General features: G+C 41.2%; 1 protein-coding gene across 1 annotated transcript in view; it reads left to right on the plus strand.

Annotated features, from left to right (window-relative positions):
* LOC143357173 (uncharacterized) overlaps positions 1-24,132 on the plus strand; it is a 605,892-nt gene that overhangs the window by 526,987 nt on the left and 54,773 nt on the right. The window contains exon 7 of the mRNA XM_076793456.1: positions 22,147-22,240. Coding sequence (XP_076649571.1) covers positions 22,147-22,240 — 94 coding nt within the window. The remainder of the gene's footprint in view (positions 1-22,146; positions 22,241-24,132) is intronic.

A 24,132-nucleotide genomic window follows, 5' to 3' on the forward strand; every position in this document is an offset into this window, starting at 1 on the left:
GAGATCATCGACCGTTCCGGGATTTTCGAGAGACCCCGTATAAATTAGAATGTTTAAGAAAACCTTATGTGTCCAATGCTCGGAGAACTGCGCCGTCGTCCACCTTATTTTACTATCTCGCGTGCCATTCGATCAACTCCATGGATTGGCTTTCACGACGCCAAATATCATCGTTCACCAATTCGTTACCAGCGTCCCCGGGAGCGGCGAAGAAGCGCGTCGATCTATTCACGGCGGAGCCGAAGCGCAAGAGAATGCCGCGGGTGCAGCCATCATGCTTAGCGATCGATCAGCGTCTAGGCGGTCTTTCGTCGTCTTCGCGGCGTGTCGCTGGTATCCCCGCGGCTTGCGGATTTTATTGCGTGGCATTGATGAACGACACCGCCACGGAAAATGTCATCGGGGACCGCGGAGAGTGTTATAATATCGCCGGGTGCATATAGCCGCCCCGTGCTTCTGTGTGCATGTGCACCGAGATATTTCGGCGGTCTCCGGGGACATTATCGAACGTCGGATTCAAATGAGCCCGGAGCTACTCGGTTTTCCCGTCGCCCCCCTCTAACCCTATCCGTCTCTCACGCTCGCACACACTCGTGGTTACGTATGCATGGCTCTGGTATCTCTGTTTCGCGTTTGGCAGCTAATCCTCTCCAGGGACTAGCCCTTCATTCCTCCGGCCAGACTCCCTCTCCTCAAACCCCATGGCCCTTTGACGCACCCCATACCCTCGCCCGGCCGTGTTTAGAAGAACCATAGAAACCAATCGATTGATTCGATCAAATGTCCGCGTCCGCCGCGACGATTGTCATCGAAAGTCACAATGGCCGACTCTCCTTTTTCTCCTGCCGCTTTTTTATTCTCCTCTGCCTGTTCCCTCCGCGACGTGTGTGCGTCGAGAACGGTGTGTGCACTACGGCCAATAGTTTTCTGGACCGTTCTGAAGTTCGGAATCGATGGAGGGACCGCGGCCCAACAGAGGAGGGACTCCGGGAGAATGCGTCCCGTGGTCCTGGGGGACGATTCCGTCGTTTCTGATTGGCCGCGGCCGTCAAACGCAGCGCCGCGTGAATATTTTAAAGTCCGACGTCGGCCGATCCCGGCCCCGAAAGTCCTTCATCTTTCATTATTTAGCCTCCCACCCCTATCCCCCACGGTCATTCTATTTTTGCGACTCGTCTGCACGCGGTTCCGCTTTAACGATCCAAAGAATATAGGTATGCATTTAAACCTCTTGTGTCCTCTGACCTAGAACAATGTCAGACTCGATATCAAAAACGTTTCCAAGCTCCGATCATGGCTGATTTCTACTGATTCCTCAAGCTGTTCCGACAAGCCAATCATCTACCTCTGATCGCACAAATGTTATTCGACTCCGTGATTCACCGAATCAACTAGCCCGATGCTATTTACTAATTGCCCAGATTGTCATTAATGTTGTCCTATGGAGGCTCGGTAGGCGGCCGGGGTAAAAGTCGACGGTGCAACAGCCCGTGGAATTACATTGCGCGCGGGCGCGCACGTGGCAAATGTAATCCAACCTGGTTGCAATTCCGATTTGCCGATAATCTTCGACCAGCGGATACCTTTGCTACCTGAGTCCGCAACTACGCGAACCGCGAATACTCTCGACCGCTGTGCAGAGAAGCAGTCCAATAGAACACGCAAACGTACCGCGTTAGATTGATTATGGGTCAGACGAAAATTAACGTGGCCATGTTCGCCGATACCACCGGAAACGTTCGATACACGAATTATAATGTTGTATACTTCTGTCGTCGCCATTTCTACATTGTATTTCCGCCTAGGGGAGAATGGGGCAGTGACGGTCACTTAAGCGATCATTATAATTAGACAGCGGATCTTTATAGAAAATGAGAAATTTTCTACCGGCATTGCAACAAACTGGAGTGAAATAGAAATTTATTTTCTTTCTTAATGAGTTTAATAGGCTGACAATAATATAACAGTATTTTAAAATTCTTCTAATGTTTTTACTGTTTTAAATTACGCCTACTCATTTTAGTCATAAATGCATATAATCCGCTGTCTAATTATAATAAAATGAAAATATTAGGTGAAATATTTATTTAAAGATACGTTTCATAAACTTCGATTATTCATTTATTTGTACAAAAAAATTGTGGTTTCATCTAAGCAGGCAGAATAAAAATAAAACTTTCACTACCATTGCCCATACCTCTGGGCAATACTGGTGATTTTGCGAGCAACTATGGCCTAGGGACCGTTCAATTTTTCGTATATACAGGATGTCCCGCATACCGTGGAAAATCGATTGGGAAGTAATTCTACACGCAAATGTGAGTCGAAAGGAAAGAATATAATTTGTTCATTTGACGTTTCGTTTTAGAGTAAATCGAGTTTGAAAATTCCGCGAACACGCGTGATGTTAGATAGGAATCGGCTGATGCGTTTGATCACGACCTACCGATTTTACCTCTTGTTTCTCTCAAAAACGAGGCGTCAAACAAACAGTTTTACTCTTCCTTTTTCGATTCGCTTTTGTGTGTAGAATTACTTTCCAATCGGTTGTCCGCTATTTCTAAAAATGAAATCGATGGACGGCGTTTTGCCAGTCACAGCTCGATAACATTTGGCAGACCGATACACAAATGCATAGAAAAGTGATCTAAAAATCCCATGACCTTAGGAACGACGACCAACGAAGAAGATGATGACCATGATGCTACAGATATTGCCACTATCCCTAAATTTTCGAAATTAAACAGTAATGTTTGAATTATAGTTTTCTACTGCAAGCACAGACAAATTTCTAGAAGTCTAGCTGTGCCGAAATTTTTCCGTTTTTCATCGATGTTGCTTTCTTTTTCACACAATTCTTTTCTTATCGATAAATTACATTTCCAAGTTTGAAGATTGGTCTCATCTGTATTCTATTAGCCCGAGAATCCGGTTACTCCAGGATAAAGATCCGCGAAAATCGACACAGAAAATTGTAGGGCAGGTATTTTTCAGCAGTTTATACGCTTGGCAAATCGTCGGACCTCCAGCAAACTATACCGATTTGTCCTGGGAGCTCGCGAAAAGCGTTGGAAAAGGTATCGAAGAAATTGGGACTTCAAAGACATTTCCCTCCGAGGCAGCGTGCCTTTCTTCTTGGTCGTTCTTCCGGGCGGGTGTCTCTCGCGGAAATAAACTTCGGACGAGCGTGAAACTACGTGGAACGTTGTACGTGTCTATTCTTTCGTAGTGCTCCGCCACGACGAGGATGAATGGCGCTGACAGCTAGCGATATTACGAATTTATCGAGGATTCGACCGACGCTTAGTTGACGTTATGTCAGCCCGACTCACCTTGCTGCATTTCCGTCGTCATTGTAATTCACTTCCCGTTTCGCTGGAATTCTATGAAACACCTCAAGGATCGGACAAGTCGAGATGTTCCCTTTTCTATTCGCGAGAACGCGAGAAACTCTTCTGGATTTCCTCTCCTCCACAAGGAAGAGAGATCTGCGCCTAACTGCTGTTCTTCGAAATCCAATGCGCGGAAGCATGCTCGCCCTTGAGATGTGCGTCACGTGGATTTCCTTCAGACGGAACGACCAGTTTCTGCGCGATAAGAATCAATCCTCGATGCGATACGTGCCATCGTTAACACTAGAATTACCGATTAATAAATGCAACTGATGTACAGTCTGGAAGAAAATTAAACTAGACATATTTTCAGACAGTATTTTCTGAGATGTTGGAAGGATTAATTTACTAAATAATATGTAAAAAAAATTTGTTGAGATTTCTCGGAATTTCGAAGAGAAAAATGAAGGTTACGATTTTTAACTTTTTTATCTGCACCTATATAACTTAAAATATGTCTTGTATTTCAAATTTTCATTGTAGGTACAGACAAAAAAAGTAAAAAATCGTAACCTCCACATTTATCTTTGAAATTCAGAGCAATAGCAATTTGAAAAGACTAATAACTAACTAATTCTTTTAACACATACAAAAAACTCAAGACGTTTGGTCTAACATTTAAGAAGTTACTAGTTTTTAAAGGGCCCACTTAATTTCTACTCCGACTGTATATTGCTTTGTAATAATGACGTGACTTCATACAGTTTTTATCGTAACAATGAAGAAGCTCATTCGAAAATTTCTGATGAAAACATTTTTATAATTTCAGCAGTTGTGAAAGAAAAAATTAGGAAATCAGTGATTGGTTTGGTTGTTCTGCTGTTAATCATTAGACTACGGATCTTTATGCAACTTCCCATTTTCATAGTTTATTCTCTAAAAACTGAGAAAAATAGATTAAACCAAAAATATCAGCACATTTATACGTTGACTGTACATCGATCATATATAAGCGACACGATACTTCATTCGTCTTTAAAAATTAATTTTTCTCGTAACAAATTTTCTTAAATCGAATTTCAAATATACGAAAATACCAAAAGTTTTTAAAAAGTCGATTGCGTTATGCATAAATTACTACAATTATTAAAAGAAGAAACGAATGTCTATGCAACTCCTGTTTCTTGCAATTAGTGCAAAAAATGTTTCTGTTGCACGAAGATCCGCTCAAATAATTTCAACGCTGATTCAACGTAGACGACCGAAGCCTCTAGCGAATAGTACGGCTCGCGTTCCGCGCAGGTACGAGGTAGTTGAGCTGCGAATTTGTTTTTCCCTCGTAATTGAATCAATTTTTTCCCGGTGCACGATCGATCACTCGCTGGGAGATTTAATCAACCGGGAGATCGCTCGTCACGCCGCTCCTTCGTATAGTGACGGCTTTATCCATTACGTGACGGAACGGAACGGAACGGTGTGTGTCCGGCGCTAGCATAATCTGTATAAGGTGCGAGACAAACCCCTTTTCAGATGCAATCAAAACACTTATTCGTCAGGCCGTCGCGGAACAAGCAGAGAGAGAGAGAGAGAGAGAGAGAGAGAGAGAGAGAGAGAGAGAGAGAGAGAGAGAGAGAGAGCGCGCCTGTCGATCTCAGGCCCGTCGTCCTGCGTCATCCTGGGAAAGGAAAAGGACGTGAAGTGTGTTCGAACGGAGGTCGTGGGTCCGGTGTGCAAATGAAACCTGGCCAAATTAATTGAACATCCATCTCAATTACGGCGCTCGGTACGTGAATACGGTCGTAGATGCATTCCCGTTCGAGATCTTACGCGTGTGTACACAGCATATATCGGTCGCGGACGCCGACAATTCTATCCCTGCGGACGATCCAGCAGGACAATGCATCCTGGACAGAATAATTCACTGAGGCCATTATGGTCGGTCCAGGACAAGGGCTTTATTATTGACTTACGACTAATAGTCACGCTGCGGATTACGCGTGTGTGTACGGTGTGGTACGCGCTTGCGCTTGTCTGCCCTTTCTGTCTCTCTCTCTCTCTCTTTCTCTTTCGAGCAACGTTTGCTCGACTCTCTCTCTCTCTGTCTCTCTCTCTCTCTCTCTCTCTCTCTCTCTCTCTCTCTCTCTCTCTCTCTCTCTCTTTCTCACCATCTTTCACCCTCTCGTTTTCTCTCGGTCTTCCAGTAATCGGTGTAGCTGTTCTCCGCATAGCGTGCCTTCGATCTATTGCTCATTTCCCGGTGAATGCTGATCGAATGAGCTGCGTCGCGATGCCTGGAAATTCACAGTCCTCTCCCTTTCATGTACCCCGCTACGAATTTCCGGTGTCTCGACGAAAGCAGATCGCTTACGTCCGACGCGAACAAAGATTAGTCCTCGAAACCTGTAGTTCGTTTAACGAGTCGAGCTGATGCAAATAAATCAGTCACCCGCTGCTACGGTGACTCGAAAATCACGGGAAACTGGTACCCCGCCTCTGAGTTCCATTTAACCTAAAATTTCGCGGCATTTCGAATATTTTATACAAAGCCATATACATAATATTTGTATACTTGTATTCAATATTTCTTGACATGCCATCATAGTCGACATATCGACAATCGGTGCCACACCGCTGCCGAAACTATCGCCTTATTTAGAACAAAGCTCCACGACGGGATTATTTCTAGAAATGCAGCTGTCAAATTGCGACTTGACGCCATTAGACTTTTTCTTGTGGGGACATGTTATTCAAGAATTTTTGTTGAAGAATGTAATGCGCAGATTGATTTAAAATTTGAGGTATCATTTATTAACGTCATAATGTAAACAAAAATATTTTTTATACATTTTTATCGATAATATCAATGGTGCAATGTCGGCTTGAAAATGGCATCCTGGAAATGCGCCGTGCAGCGTACAGTGCACTAAAATGATGTGAATCTAAAAAATCAAAATGGAATCGTTAGTTTATGCAAATACGCACAACGCGACATACTTGTTTTGTTAAAATTTACAAAATTGCAAAAATGGCGAAGTTTAAAAAAACGGATTTCTGTTATGATTTTCTGTTAATGACAATGTTTTAAATAAAATATTAAAAAATCGAAGCTCGTCATGTTGTGACTAATTATTTATAGAATATATATACCAAGTTTCATAAAGATCGAGTAATCAGTTTTTGTGCTACGTTGCACGGCGTGTAAAATTTTGCGTCTCGAGAAAAATGCGTTTAAAGTTTGACTAACGTGAAAAACACGTTACATGTTTGTATATCGTGAAAAGATCTTAATTCATTTTAACTTACCGCGGTTTTTTGCTAATCTGCGATTTCAGGTCCATGTAACAGATCTTCCTCTTCCTCAAAAAGTTGTACTTCTGCCATTTTTTCTTCTTTTCGAGAAGCACAAGCCTTTCCGACAAAAGTCCGACTACGTGAGTCGCTCCGCCCAATACAAACGTTCACTTTATTTTGAAAATAACGTACAAGAACATCTCTGATCGCTTTCTAACTTTTTTTATCGTGTTCTTGAGGAAATTTCCTATCGATTTAAATTAAAAAAAAATGCTAAAAAATTTCATTTTGTACAAGATTCCTTTCTTAAGTCTCTCGTTTATTTCAACGAACCACAAACTGTTGACGATCTCAAAGAAAACATTATTCTTGTTATCGGTAAGACACTAGCTGATTTATCTGCCGGAGTTATCGAAAATTGATTATATCGTATTCACTGCACCAAAAGGAATCATGGAGGTCATTCGAATAGAGCTCTTACTATCCGGATGTTTAAGTATTTGGATCACTCATAACTTGAAATCCGGACCCGAATATCCGACATGAGGTATCCGGATGTCCGGATAGTAGGAGCCTTAGCCCTCATAATCGGATCTAAAGCTCAATCCGGATTTTTAGTTACAATGAATAATGCGAATACTTGAATATTCGGGTAGTAAGAGCCCTACATTTTAATGATATTGTATTTCATGTGTAATGTCATCGAATGTACTTCAAAGTGAAGCAGTGGGTGTTAGATTTTCTTTTGTGCTTTTCGCTTTATGGCAATTCAAACTTCCCATTACAAATAGGAAACGTGAAACGCACACATTTACTCATGGCACACTTGAGTTTTTAGCAATTTGTTAACTAGAAACAAGTCAGTAAAAGATTCGAGGCTTCCACGGCCCGGCATCGACAGTAAAAAACATAGAAACAGCATTAATAGTCAAAAATATAAAAAATAGCCTCGGCAGTAAAAAACACAAAAAGTAGTCTCAACGGTAAAAAAAAAAATAAAATACAGAAAACAGCTCCAACAGAAAAAACAGAAAACAGCTTCAACGGTTAAAAAAATACAGCCTCACCAGTAAGAGATACAAAATACAGTCTCGACAGTAAAAAATGCCACCAGGAACAATGGAAACATAACAAGAATTGCGAAGAATCGATACATTACTTCTGACTTACTAAAGTTGTTAAAGAAAAATTGAAATTGTTATGAGATCGTAAGAGATTCGTGTTTCCGGCATTCATGAAGACAATTTTTATTTTACACAAAAATCCAGTCTACCATGATAAAAAGAAGGAATTAAACTATTATTAAATTTACAGTACGTTGCACTGCACTAACGCAAAGCGCGACGCTCCTCTTGAAATTTTAATATAGTTTATACACCGAATTCAAACATGCAATTACTGACAAAGCTGACTAAAGTGTCGATGAAGACTGATGTCAGTGAAATGAAATGTCCATGAAAACTAATGTCGATGACATCAGAGTGTCAATGAAAACCGATATCGGTGAAATCACAATGTTAACGAAAACAGAATGTCGGTGAAAACATTTAGCGGTGAAGTAGTGTCGATGTAAACATTGTCGAGGAACTCATTGTCGGTTAAGTGAAACGGACCCGCCGAATTGCCTCAAATGCGACGATGCAACAAAAATTAAAAAATTAAATTAAAAAAATATCGATACTTTCTCCGCAAGTTCTTGTCACAATTTGTCGAAGTCTGATTAAGAGGAACGAATCCTTCGATGAGCTCGGTTCTCCTGTAACTATACGCCCGGTGCTATTCTAATTTGCGGGCAGATTCGATTATAGTGATTGCCGTGAAAGTATTCGTGACCCTTCGCGGCGACGAATTAAAGTGGACGACGATTGCTCCGTTGCCGATATTCTAGGGGAAATGAATATTCCGATGTCTGAAACTGTAAAAAGGAATGCAGAGTAGAAACGCAAGCTTCTATAGACGAGTTAAGATTTTTATCGATCGTTAAAAACGGTTTTGCCGATGCATGGAAGAATTTAACTTGCTTGCTCTGTTATTATTATTGACGAGGAATTAAATAAGAGTTCTATAAAATACAATAATATCGAAGAATGTTACGTTTGTTTTATGCAAGTTAAAACAAGCAGACAAATGAGTAATATAAAGGGTAAACCATGAATTGTGACCAGTAGAGATTACTCTGTTATTAGCAGTCCTCCAACGCCGGAAAATAGGCGACAGAGAATTGTAGATGCATGCTCAGCTATCAGTGCAGAGGTCATAGAAAATGCTAAACACTTTTTTATCCGCCTGCAATCGTCATTGCAGCTAACGGACACCATTTTGAACATCGTTTAAATTAAGCTAAAAGTTATGTTATGATACTTACCGAATACGTCTCGAAATCCTCTAACAGATAGGCGTAAAAAAATATAGGTGTATTTACAAAAAATTGAAGGTGTCCTTGAAAAATCATGAAAAAAGTAGTTGACAAAAAATTTGCTATAGTCACATGAAAGCTCTGTTAAAACCATGCTATATCTGATAAAAACATTTTCGATCGGACTGCTAATGACAGAGTAATCTCTACTGGTCACGATTCGTGGTTCACCCGGTATAGCACCAAAACTCGCTATTCTTGAAAAATGTTAGAATATTTATTGTAATTGTTATTAATAGTATTATTGTTGCCCGGAATTTGTGCGTTATTCGATATTCGCGCCAAGTAATGATAATCGTACGAGTACAGCACACAGAAGCGATCAAACTGTGATTCGTCAAAAATGGAAAACGACAGCGAATGTAATATAAAAAATTTGATGATGTAAAAAAATTGGTATCAAAATACATACCATCAGCACATCATGATTGGTACAATAAACTTAAGAACGGTGGTGAAAATGATGGTGATGAACAAGATGTTTTGTGAATCAAGTTTATTTTTTTGTTATAAAATAATATTATTTTTTTCTACAATTATTGTATTACATTTTGCAATATAATGTATTCAATAGTTTTACTACTAGATACATATCATCGGTACGTTAAGATTTGTGACGAGAACTGAATCGTGGCTGTGAGGATGATAGTAATAAGTATAACCTTCTGTAAAAAATGTCTAGTTATGAAATGATGTTAAATAAAATATAAAATCCTATTCAATAAAATAAATATATCGTTAATTGTTTTCTAATGTTTTTACTGAATAAATGAGAAGTTCAAATAGTTAGCCGTTTGTTGCTCTGAACGTATCTATAGGAATGTAGATCAATTTTTGGAAGAATTTCATCTCGTTCGGGGCAACAATCAATCACAAACGTCTCATGATATGACCGTTTGTTGCACCGAACTATCGAAGAAATTTGTTCTTTTACAGTGACGTCGAAATCGAGCTGACCGTTTGTTACCCTGAGCTCTTGGCCAACTTTTCGGCGAAAATCGAGCGTGCCTTTGACTTTGCAAGGCAATGTATGTTCTGGAGTTACGAAACGAGTTCCACGAGCAACGAAAGGAAACGTCGTCCTCGTAGAATCCGTTCCAGATCGATTTGAAATGGGCGATCGCGTTCTTCCCCGAGTTTAGAAAAGTGTATCTGGCAGGTCCTCAACGATATCGTCCAGATCGGTCTAACAAACGAGCAGCTTCGAATAGGGGTTGATAGCAGCGTTCTCCGGCAGACGCACGGTAATCTGTAAACCAATCATACGGGCCCATGGAACGGATCCACCCCAATTGGTCGCATCTATATTCCTTGTTCTGCCCGGACCGGATCCGTCCGTTCGACCGCATCTTCTCGCAACCCGCCCGGATGACTCATTTCCATATTACAGTAAGATCAATCCGGGCCAGGGTTACGGATCCACGACCAGCCGATGAAGTTTGGCAGGTGTCCGTCATGTTGATCCTCTAAAGATCGCGGCGCCACAAGCCAGCCGCATATCAAGCGTCTGAATCTCCAACGAAACTTTCGATGACTGTACAGGATGTTCTGCAATGTGTAGGATCCACTTCTAAAATGGGCAGATGACGACGCACTGGTAAAAGTTCATACGAACGTGTGTCCTATCTGATCTTGTTTCAACGTTATAGTAATTTTTGTAAAGTAGACTCTTGTACAACTCAATCGAAGAACTGTGTAAAAAGACTGTATTATATGTTTTAAGTGGCAGTGAATGCAGAGAAGTAAATGTACAAAATATTGTTTAAAAAGACTAGACACTGTTTACATAGGTATGTAGGATATATGTATACAGTCTTTTTAAACAATTATTTGATCGAACTATTTACAGTTTCATTGAATATCATTAATTCCCATATTTGTCTAATGTGTACACAGTAATTTGTTAACCAATCACATTCACGATTTTGATCGAATATTTACTGCCAGGGGTAGCAGGTAATTTCTGACAAATTATTAAAAATCCGTGAATTTCCAATGCATCCGGCTACTAATTTTCCGTGTTCCGACGTGATCTTGAAAATCGATCGCGCCTCGTTAGAAAGCTGTTAGCAAACAATGGGAGTCGAGGGTGTACATACGGCACAATGGGACGTGAAACAAATTTTTTCCGTTTGACCACGGTCAATTTTCCGCGGACATGCCGGCCGGCAAACTCTTTTTAATTATTTTTAACAACCGTTGTTCTGGGCATTCCGAAATTCAAACGAAAGGGGAAAATAAAGAGGAGAGACCGGCCGGCCGGCCGAAGGGTTGGAGCAAAACGTGGATAGGGTTACTGACGATTTCGATTGCGCATCGCTCAAACCGAGCGCGTTGGATTTCGCGAATGCTTTTTTGATCCATCCCAGCCACCGCTATCTGCGAGGGCGGGGGTTTGGTTTTGGCTAGGGGATGACGCGAGGGTGCTCTCGCTTGCTCCCCAGGCGCCAATGACGCCAATCTCCCGTGTAAATCGCGACATATTTCACCAGCTGCCGGGGTGGGCACGGTGAACCTCCATGCCTACACCCCCTGCCCCAACCCGCCGCGCCCTTTCACGCCCTGCCGAGCCCTCGATCGGTCTTACCGCATTACTTTGAAAATGCTTCGGATAAAAAAGTTCTACGAACTGTTATCTCGAGAGTTATCGCGCGGCACCAGAGTTTCCCGTCGAAGTTGTCGAGTTGAAAATTCCGCGGCGAGAGCCAACCCCGATGAACCCCAACAGCTACTCGAGACCTGTACCGTCGGGCTATTTGCAGTCTGGTGGCTTGAAAATATCATTCGACACCGTCGCGTTTTCTTCTTTGATAATCAATCAATCACTAGTAACTTGATTTTTAACGCAAATCTCGCATGTGGCTTGAGAAAATCATTTGATACTGCCGTGTTCTTTCTTTCATTTTCATTTTTACATTGAATGTAAAAACTTTAATTTCAATCAACGATAAATTTTATTGTTGTTTTTTTTCTAACCTTTGCGCATCTTACCTAAAAAAATCGGAAAAAATTCATGAACAATACCTATAAAACTGATACTGTCAAAATATAGGTAAGTGATATCGCTCTTAAGCTTCAATACGAAATCTGAATTTTTCCGGTCTTCTTGCGGTTTTTAATTTATTACAATCAGGATTTTGGACTTAATGCATTGAATTAATTGCAGTATGTGTCGGGATATTTGTCATCCGTTCGATTTTTTCAAAATTTTAACCAGGGAAAGTAGGCCGAAACTAATTTTTTCCATTTTACTTTTTCCCATAAAGTGAAATAAAATTCTACTTTGTTGCTGTCAATATATAGCCATTGGAGAGTAAATCTAAACTTCTTTTTGAACGACAAAGAAGTTCTAATCATTGCAAACTAAATTGTTGCGCAAGGGCTTCACGAATTTGAACGTTACCAACATTCAGTCAATGAACTTGGAATAAGGTTGGACTGCATTACCTTTCTCGAATGTGTTGAAACCAACTAATCCCTTCCTTAAAATAAAAACTCGTCCCACCGAAAAAAAACAGCTAAAAATTGTTCGACCCGTTAATTCGCATCGACGCAGCTTAGCCGAGCGTCGAATACCGTTCTTATTCCCGAACCGCCTGCAGAAAGCAATAACACGTTCCGTCGAATGTCTAAGTAACGAACGGCAGAAACAGCCGGAGGTTCATGAAAATGGTAGCCGTTCACCGCTACGGCACCTGTTTCGTTCACTGCGACACACCGCCGCCGACAGCAGGGCATCTGGAAACTTGCGAATTAAGAGATTCGCGAAAGGGGGTCATTCGATTATCTCCGACCATTAAAAGGGTCTGCGCGCCGCCCTATTCCGAACGGCCGTTCCTTTTCCCGTCGCTTCTTTCCTGAACTTTCTTACACGAGTTTTACATTTTGTCGCGAACCGAGGGTCGAACGGAGAAGAAGAGGGAAACAGGATACAGTGAGAGAGAGAGAGAGAGAGAGAGAGAGAGAGGAGAGAGGTGAGGAGAGGAGGGAGGAGAGAGGAGCTCCGTTGGCGAAGTTCCTCGAAGAAAAAGACTGTCTCGAGCAACGAGCTTCCTCCCCCTCTTCTCCTTTCCTGAAACACACCCTCTCCAACCCCCGCCGGTTTTCACCCTGCTGTTGTCATTGGTATTCCAAGCGGTCCCGCCAATATTGCGTTACTAGAACGCGTCCTGCAAACCTGATCGCAGAGACACAGGGCCGCGATGACACCCCGGCGAAAGCCGCTTGTAAGTCACACCGCGATGGCTACGGCTCCCTTTTAATTTACACCGACCGAAATTAATGCTTCACCCCGTTTCCCCGCCCCGTTTCGGCCACATCGTAATCGAGACCACCTTTCGGGTCTCGATTTTTTTCAATCGTCTTGCGATGAAACAGCTTCATCGCTTTCAATTCACCCGACGCTCCCAATTGCGACCGACACTTCTGGGAGTTACTGAACATTGATACCGAGCGGCTCGGAGGCATTTGATACAGTTAATCTTCTGCAATGTCGGAGGAGTGCAAGCGATGAAATGTTCTAAATGAAATTTAAGCGACTCTTACCTTTTGGCATCTTTAAACGAGTTTCTGTCGGAACGGTGATCATCAAAAAAGTGTAATAGTAGTGTAGTGTAGTGACTCATATGATTGTTTAAACATTTGTGAAAGCAGAATAACTTTGATCCTATGAGTAATAGATGATTGAAAATGGTGAAACACAGTTTTTCACCATTTTTTGACTATAATCGCGATATTTAACATTTTTTATCGTTAGCTCAAGGTTAGCTAATTTCGATGAAATTTTCAGAATGTATGTAACTAACACGAGTTTACGAAACGTATTTTTTTAATTTTCAATACTATCTCACATAAAATGCTATATGATAAAGAGCAACCTTTAATATTTTCATCTAGCAAATTAATTCTTCTTACTTCACAAACAAAGTGGTTTGATCCATTTTCAAAGAAAGCTATTCCCCTTTAACTCCCATACGATGCTCATGGTGGAAATTCAGCCATTTACTTTTTTTACACACTGTAAAACGATTGATCTCTTTCTGTCTGTGTTGTGAGATATATTCCTTTATAATGTGACGTTATAAATAAAACACAATTTGTTGATTTAATTTATAATGTAAAAATGAGTGGAATATTATTATTATTTATTTATTGGATTAATCAATACAAACTATACAATATATGGTTATGTTATAATATGACTTAGTGTGATTATGTAGGATTTTTTGTGCAACTATTTCCGAGGAGCTCTTGCGGCTTAAGAGTGTCTACCTATTAACGAGAGTCACTGTATGTAATTGAGTAGGTTCTGTTCAAAGTGTTCATCAAGGATTATTTCTTCAAATGGTTGCCAATTATGGCATTTAAAAGTCATCACAGGCGTACTTTTGTGTTTCGAGACTCGCGTAGTGGAGTATTAAAATACAAAACTGTAAAAAGCCATGAAAATAAATATTCAATGTTTCGAAGCCGTCGGACGAGGAAGGTTCCTTAAATACTCGTGAGAACAGAAACGTTCTTGCTCTCTTTCTCCGATGGAAGTTCCTTCGAAATCTTCTTACGTTGTGCTCGGCAGCGTTGTTAGTTAGGGAGTCCCCGAGGAGAGCGTTGTCGACGGAATGACGCTCGGAGGGAAGTTGAAGTCGGGACGTTCCAGATAAAGATGATCTCGAGATTCTAATTATTCGGCGATTTGTAAATGGCACTCGACTCCGAGAAACGGAAGTCTGTAGCTGAAGGTAAGGCGGAACCGCCATTATCCAAATTAATCCGGGGACATGGGACTCGGATAAGAGAATATTTCTCATAATAGAACAGTTATTTCCTTGATACTCAGTTTTATCCATATTTATTTCGAATGAAAACATAAATGTTGACATAAACATTGTAAACTACATTGCCAAGCATTCCTTTGTTGTAACTAACATTTTTAACAGTTTCTTCAAGACCTTATAGAGTTATGTCACTGTTAGACTGCTGATTTTTATGTAAAATAAGAATTTTCTGCATTAATTGCAGAAAATAAGGGTTAAACGGAACCATATTTCTTCTCTTAATGATTTAACAAAATTGAAAGTGATATAACAGTGCCTTGAAATTATTAGAAGGGTGAATATCGCATGCTCGGTATCTTTCACAAATTGTAAGGCCGGCACAAATTCTCTCCAAAATGTTTTGTACCAAAGAAATATACCCTGTAATAAATGATAACAGCGACGAAGAATAATGCAGCAAAAGGATAAGAACTTTTTCATGGCAATACATGCATATTATTTAGAATTTGATATAATATCCATCTAAGAAGTTAATTATATGAGTCATATGAACATGGTACTTGAACGGGTATGGAAAAGGAAAAAAAAAATTAAAATCCGCTTTTTTTATTTTTTTAACTATCTACCCCCACTTTGAAAAATCTGAAAAAATTATATGTCAACAACCATTACAAGATGCTAAAATTGTAAAAATATAAACTTAGTATCTCGTAACTTCTACAAGAAATCAGCATTTCAACAATCTTTTTATTTTTTAAAAATCGCTTTCGAAGCTAAAAGTTCTGAAAAAATTCACAGATATACATTCCAACAGCTACACTATGCCTGATTTTGTTCAGAATTTTCAATTGAAGAGGATAAGAGAAATGACGGAAAAACCTTATTTTCTTTGTCACCCCATTGCTACCCCCCATGTTGACAATAGAGTTGAAAATTGGCACGAAGTATTTCCTTTGGATAAGCTATCAAATGGCTTATTACAAATTCAATTTGGTTTGGGGGCACTTGTAACCTGCTTATCCGGTTACATTCTTTGTTTAGTATTTTGTATTCAATCCGCTCCTTATTGTTACTAATGCATAAAGTTCACAGTCTGGTCATTATACTCAGTTTCTATGATCCCGTTAACGAATTTATTGACACCAGAATGCCGAATCTTTATAAAAATGGACCGAAAGAACTGGCAACTTGGGAAAAATAATCCACTGGTTGCTATTTCGATTAAAAATGTGTTCATTTGAAATTAATTCCAAAAATCCCAATTATTTTAGTAGCTCGAATTACTTAGCTCCGACTCGAATGCAGCGCTGCGGGCGATTCTGCGGGTCCTAATAACCATCGTGTGGCGCGGAACGCAGTTCCTAATAAATATCGGGCAATTGCGGGACGCCGTAGACGCGGTTACGATAATTTTATGCGACCTCTATTCCGCGGAAAGGCGTGCTCGTACGAGATGGTGTACGGCTGTGAAACGCGCGCGGGTAAATCGCATTTGCATCTAGACGGTTGTTTCGGGGGACGTCGTTCGATGGAAAACGTATCGAAAACAAACGGGCTCGGCGGAGTGCGGTTTTCGGCGTACGAGCAACGCGTGTGCTTACGGAGCGGCGAAGCGTGTCGCTTGCCCGCGTGTACGTGCGGAAAGCTCTCGCCGGGGCCGCGTTCACGAGCCGATAATTCCGAAAATTGCGTCGCCATATGCGTGACATCCGGTTTTTGCTCAGCCCAGCATGATCCGCGCTCGCCGCCAACTTACTCGCTTATAAATAAATTCCGATTGGATCGAAACGAGTCTGTGATCGACGAAAATATTCGACTGGTCCGATCTGCTCGCCGCGCCGCGGCTCTCGAACTGTATTGACACGCGAATTCTGCAACGTTCCCAGCGTACAAAGCCGGTTTCCCGGTTAAAAACGATCCGGGCGAACTTCGGACAAATTACCCCGGAAATCAATATCGCCGACGGTCGCGCTGCGTTTGATGGAGTGACACGTAAAGTTTGAATGAAGGTGTTTGCGACTACTCGAAAATATCGGGCCGAGTCGGGTTCTCGGAAGCATACGCGAGATCCCCGAAACAAACGAAACATGATGTCTGAAATCCCATCGGTGGCAAATTTGCTTTTCTTCAAATTAGACGTGCTTCTCTTCTTAACGCACGTCGATGTGGTCAACGAACGAAGCGCTTGCCTGGCGCGAAGCAACCTAATCGTTCGAAACATCTTGGGAACAGCATGGAGGCGGGAATTCTATGAAAATGCTTAATCTCGAACACGGCGGAACAAGTCGTAAATTCGCTCCACGTCGGCACCTTCCCCTGAGCGGCATGCGTAATAAATTTTCCACGAACGAAATCGAGCCGGTTGCCGGAGCCACGGGCAAAAACATAATTTGAATTCGACGCATTATCAGGCCTAGGATCGACGCCGGGGTTGAAGGGGGTGGTAGGGGGGGTTGGTAGAGCAAAGGGGGATGTTTTCCGCGTGGAGAGCGCCGGGGAAACCCTTGGTCCCTCTCGAACCACGGTGGGAGGGGAGGGGACGCGCGGAATCAAGTGTTTGAGATTATGACGGAGGCTTCGGTCACGTATTTCATTAACCGTGATGCTGTCGGTTCCGGAGCCCACGTAGGGCGAGTGGCAGATCTCTCGAGGGTGTAGGTAGCCGCGAAATATGTTTGCTTTGCGTTACATCCCCCGGGATGATCCCGTTATAATTATGAATGTCCTTGTTGTTCCGTGAACGAGCGCCGGACCAATTCTTCGCCTCTTCCGTCCCCGCTCGTCTCGTCCAGGATTTCGCCGACGTACTCTCGCTTTCTCCACCCTGAAAACCTTCGTTCCTGATTGCCATTTCAGATTTAACACTGTTTCATTAACACTGCAACTACCGGAACCCTCAAACGACGGATTTCGGATTCTTTATTTTATAATTATCCGGATTGCGAACAAGATTTGCTGAACACATTTATTATTTATTCAGACATATCTTGCGAGAATAATCGTGCAATTTCTTTTTTTTTTCAAAACCGATGCAAAGGAAAAACATTAGAAAATTGCCGGTAGATAAACCGTTAATGCTAAATCTACCGAGCACTGTGAACCACAGATAAGTTTCGCGCTAAAAAAGTGACAAGATTAAATTTATATACAGTGACTCCCACTAATATTCGGACGCTCTTAAAAATCGCATAACTCTGTCAAAATTGGACTATACTACTTTGAGAAGTTAGAACAATTGGTTCGCTACATTACGTGAAAAAAAATGTTTGATTATAATTGCAATTGGTCGAAATTGCAGAGAAAGTACTGAAAGTTCTACTTTGCAACTTTTTATGCGGGCTTATATTAACAATTTTAAAAGTACGTTTTGTACATCTGTATTAATTGTACATATTCTGAATATTTCATCTAAATCGGTCAACGTTGCAATGAGCTACGTCAGTTTAACGATGAAAACTTAGGGGTAAAAGTCGTAGAATTTTGGCCTTTTCGGGGAATTTCGCACTTATGTGATCATTATGAAACATCTGTAGCTCATTACAACGTTGACCGATTTTGATGAAATTCTCAGAATATGTATAATTCATACAGATCTACAAATCGTACTTTCTAAATTTTCCATATAAGTCCACATCGAAAAGTTGCAAAATACAACTTTTAGTGTTTTCTCTGTAATTTCGATCAATTGCAATTTTTGTAAAAATTTTTTTTCACTTTATGTAGCAAACCAATGCGACCACTTTAAAATATACGATATATAATAATAATAATAATTTTGCTAACTTCCTAAAAAAAATCCCAGTTGTGTGGTCCAATGTTAACAAAGTAATATGCTAATATTATATGTAATGTTAAGTAAATTTAGCGTTGAGGATAAAATTGTTAAAAATATACAGATGTAATTTAATTCGGAAAGGGGAAGAGGTAGATATTGTGATGAGTAGACAGCGGATTTTATGCATTTATGACGAAAATGAGTAAGTGTCATTTAAAACAGTCAACATATTGGAAAAGTGTACAAATACTATTACATTATTTTCAACCTACTAAGCGCGTTAAAACAGAAAATAAATTTCTATTTCATTCCAGGTCCCATGAAATACTCCAGATTTGACCGATAACGCCTTTGACCGACAACGAATTTGATCGACAACGATTTTGACCGACAACGAATTTGTCCGGCAACGATTTTGACCAGCAACGATTTTGACCAGCAACGATTTTAGCCGACGACAGTAGTAAAAGTGCATAATAAATGAGGTATTACATCCTTGTTGATCAACATCACATGCATATCGTTGTAAACTATGTTACTGTTGGTTATTACTGTCATCAGCTAGAATCGTTGCCGGACAAATTCGTTGTCGGTCAAAATCGTTGCCGGACAAATTCGTTGTCGGTCAAAATCGTTGTCGGTCAAAATCTAGAGTTGGTGAAAACCGTGTCGGGGAAATTTGTGTCGGTGATTTCTATGGGACCCTTTCACTCTACGTTTGTTGCAATTGGGCTAGAAAATGTTTATTTTGTACAATGATCCGCCGTCTAGCGATGACAAAAGTTTCTGCAGACCAGCCTTAACATCGTCAAAAACTAAACGCATTACCCTGTGTGCTTGCGCAGTCGGGTAATAAAAGAAACATGTAAAACATCAATGTAATGGTTTAAACTAAATCCGCGCCGATTGGTAACGCCCGACCCGGCATGGTCGTCAGCCGATAAAAGCGGATGAAACGAAGAAAACCGTCGGCTGTTCGTTTCCGCGGGAAATTCGTTGAACTGCGAGACTCCACGCAGAGACGTTTCCACCGTTTCCAAGCCTTGTATCGACGATATTCGTTCGCCGGTCTAGCGTGCTTTGAAACGAGCAGCGACAGATTGGAATTACCATATTGGAAGAGAGGTACTGGACTCCTTATTTCCGTTTCCTTTAGCGCGAACGGGTGGGGCAGGGTAAGATAGAGAGCAAATGAGAAAGAGACAGAGAGAGGCAAAAAACCCCGAAGGGTTTCTATCCAAATCGCTGTCTGCCGTGCGATTTTTCTCTCGCGCTCTTCTGCAACTGTCTCCCGTCTTTTTTCACCACTTTCTCCCTTTTCTTCACGGCGGGCCCCTTTCCCCGCAGACGGCAGTGTGCCCCCGCTCCCATCATACAACTTTCATCTCCCCTTTTCCATCTCGGGCCACGAGATTCATCCGATTCTCGTCCACGAAGATTTCAATCTTGTTTGGCCGAGGTATCGACACGTCCTCATCTTCCTCTCGATATTCCCAGCAACCTGCTCTCCTTGCCCTGCCCCCCTCTCACTCTCTCTCTCTCTCTCTCTCTCTCTCTCTCTCTCTCTCTCTCTTTCTCACTCACTCACTCTCTTTTTCTCGTTCCACGCGCCCCTTCCGGCCGCGAAGCGTTCGCTAACCCTTGCGAGAACGAGAGAGGATGGTCGATGCTTGTACAGGGTGTCCCAAAGTATGGAACCACTCGAAATACGCATAACATTGACACGAAAACACGCCGAAGAATCTTGTATCATTTCGTAAATCAAGGCTCAACTGAATTGGACAAAGTCATCGATACCCTTTAAGGTTTAAAGAATCATTTCTCTTGGTTAATCCCTTTGAGGTGTAATACTTAAATTCGTGATAAAGATTGCGAACAAAATCTGTGATATATGAGTACGATGGCGTTATTTTTGGACGAAATAAAATACCATTCTTTCATGACCAGTATTTAGCACTAAGCCTACCACCGCAGGTCGAATGACTGACAGAAATAGCTCAACTACATTGATAGGTGTACAGTGAATCCTCGATATATGTCAATAACATGGGTCTTATCAGCGTCGAGTATCGTCCAAGAGACATACACGAGCCGTGTTATGTGGCTAATTCCGCGACGTTTATCATCCAGGCATTGGCAACATATATAGAGAAATCACTGTAGTCATTCGTAAGAAGCCTTCAAAACTAACCGGAGTACCTGATAAATTGCTTTCATGTTGCCCAATTTTTGTGATCGCTGAATGGTGGATCAACACATTAACCCTCCAACAGAAATCGTCGTTCAACTGCTCAGTTTCTGGCGATTAAATTAAACGAACAGGTGTGACGTTAGGAACAATAGAACGACTGTCTGCAGGAAGTGCAAAGACATGTTTCAAAAAATTGATAAACAATATTAAAGTGAATAGTCCTAAGTATCATCTTTTGTGTAGTTGTAATAATGGTCCGCTGTCATCGTGTATTTAAATAAACTTCTCCACGTGTAATAAACGAATTCGGATCTTAACCCGTGTAATATTAAATACACGGATTTAATGATTTTAATATCCACGTAGACGGAGAATAGAATGCATAATTACACGTGTATTAAGAACACGTATACCTAATTCGCGAATACACGGTTCGCGTATTCCGCGTACTTACACTCCATTTCGCGCTGATCCGTATTTTCGGCCCACTCTGTACCGAACGGTCAAAACGAATCGAGTGCAGGCTCGAAGGAAATTCTCGGTCGCTTCCGCAGGAAATTCGCGGAGCAAGCGACCCCTGCGCCGATTTCCAGCTCCCTCGTTCCGTCCGGCGATACGCTTTTCCTCGGCGAGCATCGAAATCATCGATCCCCTCGAAAATCACTATCCCATCGACCACTGGCAAGCCGGTAACATTCCCCAATAGAAGCGATCAGGGGAAGGGGTGGAGCAACCCTCGGTAAGGTGAGAGCGGGCGTTCTCGCGCTCTTTCTCAGCTCCGAAAAAGACTTTTCCAGTCTATGAATATATTAAAAGCAAACAAAGCCGCTCCTCCGGTAATCCTCGGCGTCCTTTTCTCGCCCCCTCCGGAAAACGTAGCGAACGCGTTTATTAAAGCGTCCCACAAACGCTTTCTTAAGCACTTTAAAGTTAAGCTTCGTCGTTATCCTTGAAAGTCCTGACGTTCCTCCTTTCGCCGGACCGGAGAGCCGTTCCGACGGCGACGAGGAGCAATTAAAGTCGCGCCCGTCGTGCTCGACGAACGCCTTTCATCGTTAAATAACTTGACACCGGTTACTCTCGAGTGCTCAATTATTTTACAGCGTTACTTTATTTCGGTACACACGCCTTTCAACGAATGAAATCGATTCCATATTTTTTGGACCCCTCTAATTTCTCAAGCCCCTTGCACTCTTCATTAATCGTTGGAGCAACCGACATTTTCTACTCCGCCGTGTTCTTTGTACCCTAATCTTCGCATTTGTACGCCAACAAACTATCTCGTAGAATGACCGATGCCAGTTCGGATTATCGTGCTATTTTTTAAGAGAAATCTAACAATGACGATGACTTCATTGCCTTTTCAGACTGAAATCTGCTCGAGCGCGCTGACGGACGTCATCCACGCGGTAATTAACGGGACCGATGGCTGCCTGTTCTGCTTCGGACACGCGGGATTAGGTGAGTTCTTGATTATAAACATCAACGTATGTTCTATGATTGAACATCACGGTCGCAAATTTCATGCTCCCATAATTTTGCACGCAAGCATTTCCGTCAATAAAAACAGCTTTGGTCTAAATGATCGTTTGAACGACATCCCTAATACATACCGTACCACATGGTCGCACACGAACTTTCAGGCCACTTGAAATTTTCGCTGTTAAATGGTAGAGAACCTATTAAACTGTCATATGACGTCAATTGATTAAAATGTGCATTTTTTATTTCTTCTGTACTGTCTCTTAATTGCTACATGTTTTCTTGATAATGACTTTCCGTGTATATTACATATTGCGATACATATGACACAATCTGTCTATATCCACACAATTAACCCCTTGCCGTATTGTAGCGAGTCAGTCTCGTGACGAAGGTTTTAAACAAATGTCTAACAAATGTGAATGTTAAATATAAATTTTCTTTCCCGTGACATTTTTCGGAATGAAAACGTTCCAATTACGTAATTTTAGGGACCAAAAATAACAGTTATTCTAAAATTTTCTACGACAAATCATTAACAAAAAGTTGATTGTTATTAAAATTTAAGATAATCTACACAAAATATAAAGAAAAAAATTCAAATAACAAAATGATTAAAAAATATCGATTTTTATACTTTTTAGTTACAAATAACAGTTACTAGTGTGCAAAAAATAGAATATCCTCGATAACTGTTATCGATGAAGCAAAACTGTTTCGATTGCTCATAACAGTTATCGATGAGAAAAGTTCATTTCGATCACTCATAACAGTTATCAATGAGAGAAATTTATTTCGATCGCTCATAACCGTTATCGATGATCGAATTACTTTTCACTTGTTCATAATAATTATTGATGAGAAAATTCATTTCAGTTGCTTATTCAATTATTGAGTTGTCTACTCATGGAGAAGGTATCGTACAACAAGTCGAATCAACAGACCATAAGAACAACACAAAATCTGAAAAAAAATTTTCAAAATTTTTTCAACTGGGAAGATCAGAAATATAGACTCGCGTATGTATTCAAACTAGCGTGCATAATTCACGCTGTGCCCGCAACTCAGGTTAGCATTGAACGAACCTTTTCTGCTCTAAAATTAACGTTACATGATATACGGTATAATTTGTCAGGAGAAAGTGTGGAAAAACTCATGTTTGTTACATTAAATTTTGATTGTAGCAATTAATTTTGTGAATACAAAATTTATTAAACAGTTGATTGCCTACCATTTGAAAGTTGTACTAATTTCTTTCATCAATAACTGTTATGAGCGATCGAAATGAACTTCTCTCATTGATAACTATTATGAGCGATCGAAATAAGTTTCTCTCATCGACAACTGTTACAAGTGATCAACGATAAAATTTACCAACAAAAGAAACAATTATCGGTTACTTATGATCTTTATTTGTAACCAATACGATTTTGGTCGATCAAATACTTGTTATTCCATGACTTTTTCCTTTTTGGATATAACAGTTATGCCCCCTGCGTAATTCGGAGAGTGAGGGGCGTATGCGACCCGCGTAGCTCGAAAGGAAAGTAGTCGAAAATTGGTCTGGCACGGAGCGTGTTGATTTCACTGACTCGGTCTCGCTCGTGATTTAGGTTCGCGAGGATCGAGCATAAACAAACGTTGACTTGCGCGTTTGTTTGCCAAAACGCATTCAATCGAGGACGCCGAGAACCCAAGGCTCGACGTCCTGGATAAAAAGCAGGTTAAACATTTTTCTTGCTTCCGCGTGGGTGGTCGAGGGGTCGGCAACGGCCGCGTCCTTCTTTCAGCTGGCTTTGTTCGACAAAGTTCGACGTCCTCGTAGACAAAACGCCATTGTTCCCACCGCGAGGAACTCATTCGCGTCGAGC

The sequence above is a fragment of the Halictus rubicundus genome, chromosome 9 (assembly GCF_050948215.1).
Source record: "Halictus rubicundus isolate RS-2024b chromosome 9, iyHalRubi1_principal, whole genome shotgun sequence".
Lineage (NCBI taxonomy): Eukaryota > Metazoa > Arthropoda > Insecta > Hymenoptera > Halictidae > Halictus > Halictus rubicundus.